This window comes from Solanum tuberosum, unplaced genomic scaffold (assembly GCF_000226075.1).
Source record: "Solanum tuberosum cultivar DM 1-3 516 R44 unplaced genomic scaffold, SolTub_3.0 scf00136, whole genome shotgun sequence".
Taxonomy (NCBI): Eukaryota; Viridiplantae; Streptophyta; class Magnoliopsida; order Solanales; family Solanaceae; genus Solanum; species Solanum tuberosum.
Window position 1 is genome coordinate 928,862 of NW_006239061.1, and position 17,435 is coordinate 946,296.

The 17,435-nt window shown below is 35.2% G+C and overlaps 2 protein-coding genes across 5 annotated transcripts in view; one reads left to right on the forward strand and one right to left on the reverse strand.

The window, feature by feature from the left end:
* Positions 1-6,253: 6,253 nt before the first annotated feature.
* LOC102579768 (ubiquitin carboxyl-terminal hydrolase 3-like) lies at positions 6,254-11,088 on the forward strand. Its single transcript, XM_006351713.2, has 6 exons — positions 6,254-6,607; positions 7,083-7,199; positions 8,064-8,162; positions 9,284-9,466; positions 9,986-10,167; positions 10,238-11,088. Exons 1-6 carry the CDS (start codon positions 6,491-6,493, stop codon positions 10,638-10,640), a joined length of 1,101 nt encoding a protein of 366 aa, XP_006351775.1. The 5' UTR covers positions 6,254-6,490; the 3' UTR covers positions 10,641-11,088.
* Positions 11,089-11,681: 593 nt separating this feature from the next.
* LOC102580087 (calmodulin-binding transcription activator 2) overlaps positions 11,682-17,435 on the reverse strand; it is a 10,772-nt gene continuing 5,018 nt past the window's right edge. The window contains exons 10-14 of one of the 4 annotated variants that reach the window (XM_006351717.2): positions 16,354-16,842; positions 15,365-16,056; positions 13,681-14,260; positions 13,054-13,377; positions 11,682-12,003 (exon numbers count right to left, since the gene is read on the reverse strand). In XM_006351717.2, the coding sequence (XP_006351779.1) occupies positions 11,884-12,003; positions 13,054-13,377; positions 13,681-14,260; positions 15,365-16,056; positions 16,354-16,842 (2,205 nt within the window). In that variant the 3' untranslated portion in view covers positions 11,682-11,883. Of the gene's footprint in view, positions 12,004-13,053; positions 13,378-13,680; positions 14,261-15,364; positions 16,057-16,353; positions 16,894-17,435 lie in introns of all 4 variants that reach the window. The other 3 variants (XM_006351716.2, XM_006351715.2, XM_006351714.2) reach the window with 3 other exon arrangements.

The following is a 17,435-nucleotide window of genomic DNA, read 5'->3' on the forward strand; positions in this document are numbered from 1 at the left end:
TTTAATTTATTTCTTTTTAGGGGTGGTGGTGGGGGTGGTAGGGGGCTGGAGGGAGGGGGGTGGGATAAAAAAATTGAAGTTGAAAAATATTTTTTTAAAATAAGCTTTAAATTTACTTTTTCATCAATTTTTTTTTTTGATTTTTTCAACAAAAAAGTTGTAATTTGAAATTGGTGGAAAGTTTTGGAAAATGTTTTCCTTGATTTTTGAAGGAAAGTCATTTTCCTTGAATTTGAGGAAAATGAGTTGATTTGAAAAACATTTTCCAAAACATTTAACCCAACCAAACATGAGAAAATTGAAAAACATTTTCCAGAAAATGTTTTCCTTCATACCAAACACACCCTTAGAGTGCACGAACCCTCTATAAAAGCAATCATCTGAAATTGTTGAAACAGCTTTGCAACATTGTGTGGATAATGAAATTTTACGCTTGAAAACAGAAGTGATCAAATCTGATACACAATCGTCCATCTTGATGCAAGAAGTGGTTGGAGCCGGGGACAAAGACGGAGCCAAGTGCGGTGGTAAAGCCTCATCATCAACTGGGGATGGAGCCGCATGAGTTGATGAAGAAGCCATGTGCGATGGCGGAACCGCATTATCAACAGGGGATGGAGATGGAGTCACGTGAGTTGGTGGTGATGTTTTTTTCGGGTGACGACGCTACCATCCGAATGAAGGTACATGATGATGATATCGCCACCATGATAGAATCGAAGAAGTACCAAGCGATTCCTTGTTGTTATCTGTTTTGGCTTCTGTTGCAGTGGCGTTAACGATGCTTATGCAAATACCCAACAAGAGAAACACACATAATAATGTGCCACGTGATCTCGACATGTTACAGTATCGCTGACTCTGAGAATGTTTCAGAAAGAAGGCTGAATAATTACTTGTGTGTTTGAGAAGGAACAAATATGAGTAGTCGGATTATATTACTCAAATTAAGTGTCACATAGAATCAAAATTTGGGTAGAAATAGATGTTCCAAGTTTAAAGGGATTAGGAATTAGTGCTGCCGTAGCTTATATTCTTTTGTCTATTTATATCAACTCATAGTTGTTCTTCTTTTTCAGAAACGTTCTAGGAGTTACAGAAACGTAATTATTAAATCTTTTTCTGAAACATGTCGAGATCAAGTGGCACATTATTTTGTGTGTTTCTGTTGTTGGGTATTTTCATAAGCATCGTTAACGCCATTGCAACAGAAGCCAAAACAGATAACAACAAGGAATCGTTTGGCACTTCTTCGATTCTATCATGGCGGCATCATCATCATGTACCTTCAATCGGATGGTGGTGGCGTCCTCACCCAAAAAAATCATCACCACCAACTCACCTGCCTCCATCTCCTGTTGATAATGCAGTTCCGCCATCGCATATGGCTTCTTCATCACCAACTCATGTAGCTCCATCCCCAGTTGATGATATGGTTTCACCGCCGCACATGGCTCCGTCTTTTGCCCCGGCTCCAACGACTTCTTGCATCAAGATGGACGATTGTGTATAAGATTTGATCACTTCTGTTTTCAAGCGTAAAATTTCATTATCGACACAATGTTGCAAAATCGTTTCAACAATTTCAGATGATTGCTTTTACGGAGGATTCGCACACTCCAAGAGAGTACCATTTTTCCTAAGCAAAGTCAGGAACTATTGCAGTCATCATCACTGCTCTGAAGCATGATCAAATCTTAGCACACTCATTAAGCTTTTGGGATTTCCTCTTTGTTTTTTTGGTCATTTCGATAATTAGATTTTAGCTTACAGTGGTATCTGGTAGTTACTTTACGAGCTTGGTCAATATCAATAATAAATTTAACTGCATCACATTTTTTAAAAACTTCATATATCCAAAGGCAAAGCTGGAGTTATCTTTTGGTTTCTTTGTAGAGAATCTAACATATACTTGTACTGGTTTTAAAACAAGCATTGAGTTTTAATTTTATAATAATGGTTACCTAACAATAAATCCAGTTACGATTTTTACTAATTTGTACAAAGGATATGGTGGATAAGCAATGATATCGAAGTCATATAAGGTACGAGTATCGTAAATTTTAAACAAGCAATAGAAATTAAAGACAAACAATAATTAATTATTACCTAATTACCTATATTTTCCTTTTAAAACAGTGTATGTCTTAATTTCTCCTTGTGCTATCACCTAGCTTGGCTTAGTTCTAAAAGTAAGATTTTTTTTTTCCAGTTATATATGAGATATTACTATTTAAGAAATGAGAATAAGCAGATAATTGAGCATAAGATTTTATTTTTTCCAGTTATATATATATATGAGATATTACTATCTAAGAAATGACAATAAGCAGATAGTTAAGTGTCAATATGTATGCTTCAGCTGTGTACTAATGAGATATGAATTACTTAATGCTGTGTATAAAGTTAGTTAGGGGCAGTTGAGGAATTAGAAAAGTTGTTAGTATAGTTGTTAGTCGGTTAGGAAATAAACAGTGTATAAAAGTCACTGTTACATTGTAATATCTTTTTGAGCTTTCCATAATAATGAATAACACTTCTTCTCTTTCTCTCTAAATGCATCTGTGATCCACCATTGAAGGTGAGCTCTCATAGTGTAGATTAGTTGTAATTCAACATGGTATATAAAGTCAAGTTGAATGCTAATAGTGATGTTGAGAGGTTCAAAGCTAGGTTGGTGGCAAAGGGTTACAGTCAAAAAAAGGGGCTTGATTTTCATGAGACTTTTTCACCAGTGGTTAAAATTGCTACTGTCAGGACTGTTTTATCTTTAGCTGCTCAACATAATTGGTTTGTTCATCAATTAGATGTTTACAATGCTTTCTTATAAGGTGACCTTCATGATGAGGTGTATATGCAGTTGCCTGAGGACTTTGCCAGTCAGGGGGAGTCTGGTCTAGTATGCAGACTTGTCAAATCCCTTTATGATATATCTCAAACAAGCAAGCAGGCAATAGAACTTGAAGCTAAGTGAAGCATTATTGGAATCTGGTCTTGTTCAAAGTAGCCTAGATCATTCCTTATTCATTAAAAGGAAAGGATCAGACATGGTAGTGATTCTTGTTTATGTAGATGATATGTTAGTGACAGGAAGTAATTTGGGACTTATAGAACACACAAAAGCCATTTTGTACAAGGCTTTTAAGATCAAGGATCTTGGAGACTTGAAATTCTTTTTGGGAATGAAATTCAGTAGATCAACAAAAGGCATTTTGATGAATCAGAGAAAATATGCTTTGGAAATTATTTTAGATTTGGGTCTAGGAAATGCTAAACCAGCTTGGACCCCTCTTGAAGCCAACACCAAGCTAACAATCCAAGAGTTGGATGGTCTCACTATGATGAACAATTTGAAGACAGGGAACAACATCAAATGCTGGTAGGGAAAATGTTATATTTGACTATGACCAGGCCAAACATAGCTTACTTTGTTCAGACACTAAGTCAATTTTTACACCAACCCAAGAGATCACACTGGAAACAGTTGTGAGGGTGATGAAATACATTAAGAGGGAGCCAGGACTTGGGATATTACTGAGCAACAAAAGATCCAATAAGTTAAGTGTGTACTGTGATGTGATGTTGATTGGGCAACATGCCCAAATACAAGGAGATCAGTGTCAGGTTTTCTAGTTAAACATGGTGGGACATTATTGTCATGGAAATCCAAGAAGCAAAGTGTAGTTTCCAGGAGTTCAGCTGTGGCTGAATACAGGAGTATAGCTAATGCAATCTTAGAACTAGTGTGGATTGTTGCTTTGTTGAAAGAATTAGGAAATGAAGTTGAACAACCAGTTGTAGTATACAGTGACAGTAAGGCAGCTTTGCAAATAACAGCTAATCAAGTGTTTTACGAGAGAACCAAGCACATAGAGATCGATTGTCATTTTGTCAGACAAAAGATACATGCAGGACTGATCAGAACAGAACATGTGAGTTCCAAATAACAATTGGCAGACATATTGACAAAAGGATTACCTAGAGCAAAACATGAATATTTGATAGACAAGCTTGGTGTGTTGAATGTCTTTGCACCCACAAGCTTGAGGGTGAGTAATGAGATATGAATTACTTAATGATGTGTATAAAGTTAGTAGGAGCAGTTGAGGAATTAGAAAAATTGTTAGTACAGTTGTTAGTCGGTTAGGAAATAAACAGTGTATACAAGTCATTGTTACATTGTAATATCTTTTTGAGCTTTCCACAATAATGAATAACACTTCTTCTTTTCTTTCTCTCTAAATGCATCTGTGATCCACCATTGAAGGTGAGCTCTCATAGTGTAGATTAGTTGTAATTCAATATGTACTTCTCACATAAGTAAGTAGCTTGACCAACGGTTTCCAGATCGAATCTGCATAAGCATAAGTCGATTTGGAGCATCAATTTGGAGACCTCTTCAACCGATATGTCAAGCTGCTTACTTATGTGGGAAACACACAACTGTATGCTTATTTCCATTTCTTAGATAGTAATACCTACCTATTCCACTACATAACCAAACTCTACTCTATTAATTTTCCATTCAAACTAATTATTGTCTCCGTTTTTTTTCCTCCAATTTTAAAAGTTTATAAAATTTATAATCTCAAATTAACGATATGTGATTATTTAATTTCTCGATCTTTTATCCATAAATAACCTTGATTTCTAATGTCAATGTTAGATCATTAAAAACAAATATTACTATATTTAAAAAATTAAAAATATCACAAATAAAAATTATAAATTTCAAATAATAGTGATTGTGTCCGTGCATAACACGAGCTTCCCTTTTCTAATTCCATAGTAAGATAAGATAGATATATAAATATCCCCTCTCAAAAAAATAATTTGTCATATTTCAATTTTACTTAATTATTGTGCAATGCACGTAGAAGCAAATCTTATCTATATCCTTTGTTTATTTTCCTCATAGAAGATCATGACACATATGGCCACAGTAAAGGATTTAGAATAATGAAAACAATATTTAGTTTTAAAAAATAGATTAAATCACAAGGACTTGACATCATGGGGATTGAGAATATATTAGATTTCTGAAACCTTTTCTAAGAGATGCATTGCACCAAATCTTTATTGACTTCTTGTCTAATTATTTATTTGCCAAATAATTAAAGCAAAGGGCTATCACTAATCAACAAAGTGTACTTTTTCTTAAATATTTATTCTTATTGCATTGTCACCTCTTCTTCCCATTTGATCACCAAAATATATCTTTTTATTCTTACTTAAACAATTTATGATTAATGTTTTGTAGTAAAAAAATAACATGATTAAAAGTTGAGTTCTTACTACATATTAGGGAAGAAAGCGAAACTCACTAGTCTCAAAATATGGAAATTGACTAGTAAGCTTCGGAAATAATAATTAAAGCTTATGTTTCGTGTTAAAAAAAAAAAAAAAACTGCCAACCAACTTTACGAATTTCCCCATCCATCAAAACTAAATTTAATAATATCCAATTTCTCCAGCAATATATTAATGCTATTCTAGTGTTTTTCTTTTCTTATTAGCATAAAAAAATAAGTTTTGTAAAACAAGAGAAAATTTTGAAGTGCCCACTTCAATTTATCTAAATTATAAATAAATATTTAAAATAATATTTTTTATCTACTTACAAAATCACTTATTTTTTGTAAAATAATTTATTCACCTCATTTTCATAATATTTGTTTAGATTATTATAAATGTTTTTGAGATAATACAATTGACTTACTTACAAAATATTCTCTTTGTTCATTTTTACTTATCGAGTTTGAACTTTGCACATCCCTAGAAAAATAATGATTAACATGCACATTTGTTCACAATATTCACATTAATTGATCTTTAGAGCCTATTTGAATAACTTATTTTGATTGTTTTCAAGCCAAAATAGACTCTAAACACTTTTATTATGTTTGAGTAAAATCTAATTTTTTTTTTAAGCTCTTAATTTTAATCTAAAATAATAAAAATAAGTCATAAGTTAAGATTTATAACTTATGACTTTTGATTTATAAGTTATAAGCCAAAAGACAATTCAAACATGCTTTAAGTGATTATTTAGTTAGGAATAAGTTATCCAAAATTAATTATCTCGAAATAAATTATTTTACCATTATATATATATAAAATAACTTATTTCATCACTAAAATACAAATAGTGAAATAAATATTCTTGAGACTGCCAATAACACATAAAATAAACTAATCTTACATTTTATTTCCATAATTATTATAAATCCCAAAATAGTTACTAGAAGCATAAGGTTGGGTCAAAGGTGGAGAGAGAAAATAGAGCCCAGATGGCACCGCCTCTATAAGCACGCCTTTGAGATGAATGACACATTCAGCCCAAACACAATCCAAAATTCAATGTCATCTCCATCTCTTCCTCTATAAATTGTCTTACCCAATTTGTGAGTGATGAAGATTTACTGAATTTGAAGACCGAAAGAATCATAAAAGCAGAATAGAGGAGTACTGGTATTTGGTTGATGGTCTCATGGGTGCAACGGGTTCCAAGCTCGAGAAAGCCCTCGGAGACCAATTTCCCGAAGGTGAACGATACTTTGGTCTCGAAAATTTCGGCAACACTTGTTATTGCAACAGCGTCTTGCAGGTTTAATACTCTTTTCCATACTTTCTTCTTCTTTAATCTTGGGATTCTTGATTCTTTTCTTTTTTCATTTGATGGGCGTTGTGGGTCAAAATAATTTTAATTCATAAAATCTGGGTTTAGCTGAGATTTCTACAATAACGATGATCCCCACCTAGTTGGACTTATTTCATTCCGATGGTTTTAATAATTTAAAAGATGAATTAGTTTAGTTTGGATTCCTAGCTAGTTAAAGATGGAGGTTATCTAGTTGTGTTGCTGTTTCTATTAGATCGATTTACCCTTTTTTTATGCGGATTATTTAGATGCTTAGTTTTGCGATTTGATGTTTTGATTAGTATTTCAAAGATGAAATTCGTCCTTAGGTAAATCAAAGTCCAGTACACTCGTGAGTCGTGCGTAATACGACACTTCATTTGAGCAGTGATTGTTGCATCCGATGTGATTATTGATTGTTCCTTTATCTCTTTTGATACAGGCCTTATACTTTTGTGTCCCCTTCCGCGAGCAACTGCTAGAGTATTATGCAAATAATAAAAGTCCTCCAGAAGCTGAGGAGAATCTCTTAACTTGTTTGGCTGAATTGTTTTCACAGGTAGCAGATTCAATCTGAATGTGTGGGCTTTCTATCTAATGAATGGTGTTTTGAATGTTTGAGTATTCTGCTACGTTGAACGTGAATTTAATAATTCTCAGTAATGTAATTACCTTACTTGATAAAAGTAATTCTAGAAAAACGTTTGGTGTCCTCCATGTGGCATGCTTAATTGAGGAATTTGGCAAGTCTAGCCTTAAATGCTATAGCTATCTCTGTGTCATTCAATTGAGAAAGTGTAAAAGGATGATAAATAAGCAGAAGAACTCCGACAATTGTCGACTTAATTCCAATCAAGTGCTAGTTCAGTATGTTCAGCAAGCACATTCCAAAATTGTCTTATTTTGGTCAGAGGAAATTCATTTGAGTGAGGACAGTAGCATAAGATTTTTACTTTTCTCAATTGAGAAGGCAAAAACACTATTATTGGCTGAGCTAGGATGATGGTGCTTGTTTAACTGAAGAGTCGAACCAAATTCCAAAGTTCTACGTAAGTAAGAAAACAAAGACAACATGATAGCGTAAGAAATATATAAGAACTTCAAACATTCTCTTCCAAACTCCCGTTCCTTGAACTTTTATTTCTCTCTCTCTTGGTTATGTTGCTATATAGAAGAGTTTTAGCTAATTCAGACCTGAAAATGAGGATGTGCTGTTAATCGGTTTTGCCATAACTAGGAATTTTTTACCTTCAACCAGGTCAGTCTCTTCTTTGGTGTGTACGAGTTAAATTTTCTGTTGAACAATGATTATTCAAGAGTTTTCATCAGGAAACAAAATTTCTACACATGAAAATAGCATTTGTTTTAATCTATGCTCGTTGAGAATTGTAGGCACATAAATCTGGTTGTTTTTATCGTGCAGATAAGTTCACAGAAGAAGAAAACAGGTGTTATAGCTCCAAGGCGCTTTGTACAAAGAGTCAGGAAGCAAAATGAACTTTTCCGAGGTTACATGCATCAGGTACGTGTTTTTCTATACATTTATGTATGCCTGCTATTTGGTGGAAACCATTCAACGTCTATGCAAGAATCAATTTTTTGTTAGATCATGAAGGAACAAGTCACTTCTTGATCAGTTTTTCTAACCATGACGTTCTTGTAGGCTTCAAGCGAATCTTGAATGAGCCATCACTATCTTTTAAGATAACTTCACAGTGGTGACCTATAGCAAGAGACCTGTTTAAAAGAAAATAAGAAGAATGAAAGAAGGATTATCTGAAACAAGAAAGAGAATACCCTAAAAATTTCCAAACTGGGAGATGTGCCATGCTCACTTTTACTTTAGATGCATAATTAGTCCTAAGATCAGTTTAAAATGAGAAACCTCTCATACGTTACGTTGATTAAAAATAAAAAGAGAAACATCTTATATCGATCCTAAGTTCATTTATGTGCTTTATAGAAGTCATGAACCATTTGAGTTACATTGATGTTATACTGCATCTATCATTTAACCCGGAGCATCTTCAAGCTTCTGTGACCTGTATTCCTTTATATAATGTATTTTCTTGTGGGTTACGTGCTTAGTGTTTTTAAACTGGTTTCACGACAGGGTAGAGAAGTTTTTACCTTCCTGCTTACCCAAATTGTGCTTTACCTGTTGAAACCACGCCATATCTTTATTGTTAAGTTATTACATTCTTTATCTGATCATTTACATAGAGGTGGAAAACAAGCTTCACTAGGGTTTTATGTGTGGGTGGTTGCTAGAGGAGAAGAACAAATAGGAGGATGAAAGAGAAGAGTTAGTGTCACGATGCTTGTGTGCCTAATGGCACGGGTAATGATAACGAGGAGGAGAAGAAAGATATAGTTAGGAAGGAACTTAGTTGTAAGTCCTATATTACCCTTGAAGGTTAGAGATATCACTTAAAATTACGGAGGGGTAAGCTAAAATTCTTTTTAACGCTGAAGGGTTTTACTACTATGAACAACGGTTTAGGCAGCAAAGTGTTCAATCATTGTGATGATATGATTTCTACTCCATTGCTATCCAGAATCATTAGGACAATTACATACAAAATCAATTCCTACTTTATCTAGGTTTTAATAAAGTTGATTTTTGGTCATGCTTTTTCTCAGGATGCCCATGAGTTTTTGAACTTCTTGTTGAATGAACTCGTTGATATCTTGGAGAAAGAGTCACATGCAGCAAAAAGTTTAGCGGCAAGTTCTCCTGAAAAAGTCTCAAATGGAACATGTAATGGTCATGCGAATGGCGTTAAGAAGGAGCCACTTGTTACCTGGGTGCACAAAAATTTTCAGGTAAATTATCTAACTTTGTTTAGGATTTTATCCTTCTTTTTGTCTATATATAATTTGAGGATGTCAGTTTTAGCATCTGCATTGCAGCTTCACAGGAGGTAGTGAAGGGAGAAATCAAGGATCTCTCTTAAATTTCTGTCAATAAACTTCTTTTATACTTCTATTTGAAAGGAAAAAAGTCATGGTTTGTTCCATGTTGGGTATTTTTGGATTTGTATCTCAGAGGAGGTGCTTGGAGCATGACTAGGAGGAAAATGTGAAGTTCTCTAAAAATTCTATCAGTGAAATGTGTACGTACTGTTTGAAAAGATTAGAGTCAAGGTCCTATATTGGTCTTCTGAATTTCTATCTGATGCTCATGGATTCTATCAGTAGACAAATTCATATATGTTTAAATTATAAGTGCTTGCTTCACTCCACTTGTGATGCAAATTTTGGATCCTAGGACTTCGCAAATGGTGTACTACTTTCTAGAGATAGTGGCTGCTTAACTGATTTCCTTTTTTATATGAAATGCAGGGTATATTAACCAATGAAACAAGATGTTTGAGGTGTGAGACAGTCACAGCTAGGGATGAGACATTTTTTGATTTGAGCCTTGATATTGAACAAAACAGTTCAATTACAAGCTGCCTAAAAAATTTCAGTTCTACAGAGACCCTCAATGCCGAGGACAAATTTTTCTGTGACAAGTGTTGTAGGTAAGTGCCTTCACCTTTACCTTTTTAAACAATTATGGTGGAGAAATTTACTTTCTTCTTGTGAATTCAGCTTGCAAGAAGCACAAAAACGGATGAAGATAAAGAAACCTCCACACATCCTGGTCATTCATTTGAAGCGCTTCAAGTATATGGAACAACTAGGTCGTTACAAAAAATTGTCTTACCGCGTTGTGTTTCCTCTGGAGCTTAAACTCAGCAACACCACTGAAAACACAGATTCTGAGTATTCTCTATTTGCTGTTGTGGTTCATGTCGGAAGTGGGCCAAACCATGGGCATTATGTTAGTCTTGTGAAAAGCCACAACCACTGGTTGTTCTTTGATGATGAGAACGCGGAGATCATTGATGAGTCTGCTGTTCAGACCTTTTTTGGCTCAGCTCAAGAGTACTCCAGCAATACAGATCATGGCTATATCCTCTTTTATGAGAGCCTTGCAGCAAGCAAGAGCTGAAAATATTACTCACATGTTGAGACCTAACTATTGCGTATGTGTCTGCTCAACTTTTGTCGTGTTTAGCTTTCATGGTTCATTGGACCGGCTTAACGAATGTTTACGAGTTCAGTGTTCAACACACAAGGGGTTGCAAGTGTTTTGACTTGTTTTAACAATAAAGAGATGTAAATCTTGGTATAGAAACTTTAATGAGATATTGATACTGTATTATTAGCTATGTAACTGCATCAACTTCCAGTGAACTCCATTGGCAGAACCCGGAAAGTAGGAATAAGTCAAGTTTCTCCTTTGTGTAATTTCAATCTGAAAAACACTGCTCCTGTGTTGTTTTGTTTTGAGGTGCTGAGATGCACATTCATGGAGTATGACTAATACTTAATTATTCCTTTTCTTTCTTACAACAATGCCTGTATAGAGTTAATCTAACACACTTCTCTTCTACTCTAATTATCGATTCTTTCTTCTCGTACTATGCTAGTATAAAGTGAATTAAACACACTTCTCTTTGATTCTATTAAGTTTTTATTATTTTCCTTTTTTTAACAACCATGCGTGTATAAAGTTAATGTAATACGTTTTCCTTCGATTCTATTACTTGATTCGTGTTTTTAATATCATGTGAACCCACTTGGCTCTTATCTATGCTGACCATCTTAGATGAAAGTTTTCATAAACTTCTCAACTCCAGTAGAAACTAGAAAGTGTAACTGGATTGCTTGATAAGCTATGAACTGAAAATCTTCTGTATAACACAAGATGCATTTCCAACACTTCATCGTACGTATACTGAAGGATATTTTTCTCGAAACCATGCCAACAATCAGATATTCGACGACCAGTTCTCTAAATATGTAAATGGGGTGACCTTATTATCAACATTCTGACCTTACAAAATTGGTGCGATACTAGATGTAGCAGATAAATACAAAGCTATTGCTGCAGCAGACCTGCGGCTAGAATCTCTAAAAAGTTTTAACACTTGGCACTCGCTAAAATTGTATAAATTGATAAAAATGGCAAACTTTCCAGAAATGAAAATTGACTGGGAAATAGAAACTTTGGTGAATATTGATGGCTGCACATATTAGCATTTCTTTTATGTTTACAATAATTATAAGAATCTAGAGCAAATTGAGTTTCCCCTCAAGTAACTTCATGGTGCAGAATTAGTTACTACGTTCTATGTATATACAATGAATCAACTATTAATTGGCTAATCAAGGCAAAAAAACAAGAAGCTTTATTCAAATGCTATCGACATGAAAGTATCATCATCCAACAGACTATCAACATCAAACAACTCCTCTTCAGGGTAGATGATATCTTCTGGGATCTCCGGGATTTGAATTGGACCATCCTGCTGAAAGTGAAGAAAAAAAAGAAAGGTGTAAAGAAAAAGCAAATGACACCAAAAGCTAATCAAAGATACGAGTCCAGTTAGGCAGCTGAAATTTAGATTCAACATAACATGGGCCAAAGGTCATCATCAAGATCAACGTACATCCAACAACTATAACCCAAAAGAATTTGCCTGTCATTTCCTAGACTCTACAGTTGTAACAAGATAAATAGTGACAAATTCACATTCAGATGCATAATTGAGGATTCACACATATGTTCAGTTTAATGATATCAATAATTTGAAATAATCAACCCACCAAACTACAGTCAGAAAGTCAAGGTACACTAATCCAACTATGTAACTAACAAAAACATCTCTCTGCAACACAGATCTGTCATACACAAATTTATCTGCTTTCATATTCAGCAAGTGTCATAAGAGGATATCTAAGGCTAAGACTTCGTTTTTTGATGAAGTAAATAGATTTCATTAAAGAGAATCAGGTTGATGTCATCAGCAAAAGTGTAACAGAGCATTAGCTCCAGTACAAGGTCCTAAGGTAGAGTCAAAGAGCTAAAAAAATCCAGAAAAGTATCAACGTTATTTACAGGAGACAAATATTCCAACTAATCAAGTTAACTAGGTAGCTAGCTTTTAAAAGAGTGATTCGAAATTGCATTCATAGTTGCATTTGGTCATGAAAAATTAACCAGGCCAGAATGACTAATGAAACTCAACGAGTTAAAGAAGTATCAACCTAAAAACAGATTAAGACACTCCACAACGAGATTAGCATCCTATTTTACTTTTTTCATCTACTTTTCTCCGGAAGCAGCCCTTTTCCAAGTTTTTTCCCTACAAAGGCTCAGTCAACTTTTGATCTAGCAACCTAGATTTAACCCATAATTCATGTTTTGCAACTCGAGAGCAAACCCATAGATAAACTCATTAAGTAGATGCATAAATGTGCATGCCAGGCATGGGTAAAAGAGCAGTTGTTATTTTAATAATACTTGAAAATAGAAATCATATTGCAACACACTTTCTTGGATACATTCATTGTTATACCTTCACTTCACGAAGTCCTTCAGCAGCAGTAAGCAGCCTACGATATTGAGCACGACCCTCAGGATATTGAGTCATGGACTTCACCCTAGAAAGGGCTTTTTGCATCCTGACTTCAGTCTGTTTTCTTCCTTCCTTCAGAAAATCATAATCATCTTCTGGCAATGAGTCCTCTTGTGTGCTTGGCTTATTCATGACCGCCTCTGATCTAAATCCCCTCAAACCACTTCTTTTACGTCTCCACCGCAGTATCACTTTCTCTAGAATTCCTACCGACCAGATAATTGGCTTATATTTCTTCCTCACTTGATGTCCCCTTATATGAGCCTTCACAAAGAACAGTAAAATGTCAGCATAAAGAAAGAAAATGACTACAGATGTTGAGCTATATAAAAAGGGGAACTTTAAAACAATAGGTCAAACATAACGAACTGGCTGAAGGACAAGGACCCATAAACGAAAATATGATTAGCACAGCTTCCATAACGACACACCCTGGCTCGTGAATAAATTTTTGCATGTGGAAGTTGGTAAAACAACTTAAAGGCAAGATACTCCGCATCAACAAAAACATATGTAACTAGACGCCAAGTGTATAACAATACTCATTATCTGAAAGAAGCAATGCACCTGAATTTTAACAATTTTTTGTCGAATTAAAAGGAACTCTTTTCTCTTATTCCAGCCACGGAACTTTTTCTGGATTTGAATGGCAGCCGCATGAGCTATACCATTGTTTTTCCCCAACTTACAAGCTCTAGAAGCTACAATAGAAATAGCATTCTCATCAGAAGATAACTCATTGTCACACTGCTCAATAATTTGCTTCCTCTGAAATGACTGAACCCTGAAAATTTGATGTATCCGAGCAGCTGCTTGAGTAGCATTGCGTATAGCAGCCAGAGAATCCTTGAGTGAAAGTAAATCTGGCACATCATTTTCAGTAGCTGAAACAGCCACACGCTCTGTAACTGTTTCTCCAACTTTTGCTTCACAAACTTCTGAAGCAAGTTCTTCCTTTGCATCAGTCACAGTAAGCTTAGAAAGGTGAGTAGTCAAAGAAGATTCAGCAAGGAATCCAGATATTCCCTTGTGTCCATTGGCAGATGCCAAATCAGCAGGGGTTCTACCCAAAGGAAATTCAGCAGATGGGTCTGTCAAAGCTCCAGGAGATGCACCTAAAGAAACAAGACTAACAACAGTCTTCTCCCTGCAAGATAAAAACCTATTAGCAAGCTGCTCGTTCCAATGGACTTTGAATGATGATTGCACTACGTAATAAGATTACTAATGTCAACGGGGATAAAATGAAAGTAAAAATGACCAAGTCTTTAGACTTGAATTTGCTTCCAGCTTTTTTATCTGTCAATAGCAGAGATAGAATAGATCCTTGTGATTTCTCTTCTCTACAGCTATATCAGAATGCATTGAAGAGAATCAGTTTTGATTGACATGCCATCAGCGCACCAGTAATCACAAAGCTCTCCATACTACATCTATATGTATGACTGTTTATGCATGTAATAAGATGGAACATTCACCCAAGGGTGTGGCCTGAGAACCATGAGGTCTCAAGTTCAAATCCCAGAAAATAAAAAATGTAACAATATGGAATGTGAAATTTTTGGTTCAAACCAACAACTACAATGATATGAAGCTTGCGCATGTAAACAGAAGAGTAGAAATTCCCATTGATAACTGAATGCAAGCGAGGCTGGACCTAGACTCGCGTATGTAAGTGAAAATCTCTTATATGTGAATCTCAGATTCTCAATGAAGATGGATATCATATCTTATGAACTAATGAAACATTATAAAAACATTACTCCCAGAAGGTGAAATAAGCCAGAAGTAAGGGTAGGATGTACCAAAAGTTTAGCAAAATATTTAGCGCATGAAACTTTTGTTAAGAGCCAAGTGATATTGAATCCCATTGTAATACCTTGGAGATTTTATGTTAATGCTAGCTGGCCCAACATTATCTGGTAAAAAGCTGTCTGTACATTGCTTGGGATTAGTACAAACAAAAGGAAACGAGGGACTCTATTGATATTCGCTTTAATTGTTTAGCATAGCTTTTTTAATTCTTTTTTTGCGTGTTTGAACACTAAGATAACAACGATAACAAATCCAACAGTGCTTGGATCTCAACAGAGTTTAGGCAAGTTCTATCGGCTATTGGTGTCTTTTTCTTAACTAAAGAAAATCAGTCATGAATCCTAAAAGAGAAGTCACAGGACAGTAAGAATGGGCCACTGACTTGTTAAGTGAAGCATAAATGCAGAAATGATAAATCAGTCTATGAAGTATTTACCTTCCATAGAATGCGGCCCAATGAAGTGCAGTCCATCCATTCATGTCACGAAAATCTACACTTACTCCTGATGCTAAAATTGGCTTGAAGGCCCAATCATAACCAAGTGCAGCTACCAAATGAAGTACACCTTGGCCTTCACCATCAAGAAGAGTTCGCCCTCTGACATCATCAGTAACTTGGTGAACCAGCCGTGCATAAAAATTCTGTTTCAGCTTTCTTTCAAAATATAGATCCTCTTTCACCCTGCATTGGGATGTATCACAGTATGATGCTCTCTCTATTATCTGCTGATTCTCTTCCTCCATCATAGAGATGATTTTATTAACTGTACTTTGTTTCTCCTTAGAATCCTCCATACTATCAGAACTGCGACAACTACTAACTGGTCCCAACAACAATAAATTTTCAATTCGTTCAAGGAGATGCTTCTCAGTCATAGAAACATCAGCAGCACCAACTTCCTGATAAGGTCCAAATCTGTATTCGAATTCTCTGACTTCACTACAAGCCAATCTATTAGAACATGTCACGTAAAAAGGGAGTATTCCTGGTTTGTGTGGGGGAGCATGACAACGAAGCACCCCATCTGCTAAAACCTCTGCAGGAACCTCTACTTCCCCAAACATACATGACCACTTGTACGCTACCAGGTCGCCTTCACTCTTAAGAAATCTTCCAGTAATCAATACCTGCTTTGTGTATCAAAAATCAGACAACTTTAAAATTTCATCTAATATCTTTCAGTAAGTATTAGCTAAAATAGTGAGATTATGCACAATCTAGGCTATAGAATAATTAGTTGCATGATTGTGGAAAGCTTGCTGCCAATCAACCAGTCTGCAGCAAGGTCAAGAAAGGTAATTGCATTTGATAGAAAAAGCAGACACTAACTCATGAAACTACTGCAAATAGAGATTTCAGACAACAGGCGATGCAAGCAGTGCATCTAGCACTCAAGCTAGAGAACATAAAAGCCAAATGCTTACCTTCGTTTCCAAGTTTGAATAAGCCCAATTAGGTGAAAAATCAATGATGCTGAAAACCTGCTCCTGGGAGAGTGAGAGATTCAGTGAATCTGAATCCACATGCAACTGGCTTGGCAGACAGGAACCATCTTCCTCAGTATCTATAACATTCCATGACATTTGATTACTTGGCTGCATATGCAACTCCTCAACATCCTCAAGCTCTTTTGCAACCCATCGGGAGAAGCTGTCAACTTTTTTCAGGCCTTCTTCCATTTTTACACTGCTCAAATGAGGCTGTTTGATCATAGAATAGTCTCCAAGCTCTAGCATATCCATAGAACTCTCTTGATTGATGCCACCTTGAACTTCCACAAGTGACTTCAGAAATTGAAGATTCAATTGTGTTAGTTGCTCTTCTTGCTCATCAGGGCACAAGTATGATAGCCCCCTAACGGTAAGTAGATCCGAAGGTAGTCCCAAATCATAGCTCGAATCTGCAATCAAATCCTGATTGACATTTTGTCCATGAAACTGCAACGGAGATTGTCCAAAAGAATACTGATAAAATAAAGCAAGGTTCAGCACATAAGCATTCAAGAACAAGAAAGCCTCGTATAGAAAAGGATGAAATCCAAGGCCAAAGAGGAGAGGATAAAATAAATTTATCTCCAAATTTTGACTCTAAGTAAAAGACTGGAGTCACAGAGACACATGCACATGAATACATCCTTAAATTGTCTGACAAGGTATTTATTTGCCGCAAGAAAAGGAAAATAGAGAATCTTCGTTAAAAAAAATTAATTAAAAAGTGGATGTATAAGAATCTTGGAAAGTTTCTTCTAGTTTTTAAACAACTTTCCCATATAGCAAACAAAAAAATCATATTTGTATGTTATAGCAAAGTTTGCATAATTGCGCTCCATAGCAAACATATATATGTATAATTCGCTATACATATACAATTGAAAGCTATGTCTATTTCTCTATACATATATACAAAAAGAAGCAATTGTATAATTCGTTGGCTCCTCTTCAGATTTGTATAATTTCGTTGGCAGACCATTTGTATAAATCGTTGACAAAAATATTTGTATATCAAA

Bases quoted from the DNA above. Each gene is read 5' to 3' on its own strand.
- LOC102579768 (XM_006351713.2), top strand. From the start codon at position 6,491: ATGGGTGCAACGGGTTCCAAGCTCGAGAAAGCCCTCGGAGACCAATTT. The intron at 6,608-7,082 runs GTTTAATACTCT...CTTTTGATACAG, and splicing joins ATTGCAACAGCGTCTTGCAG to GCCTTATACTTTTGTGTCCC. The intron at 10,168-10,237 runs GTAAGTGCCTTC...TTGTGAATTCAG, and splicing joins TTCTGTGACAAGTGTTGTAG to CTTGCAAGAAGCACAAAAAC.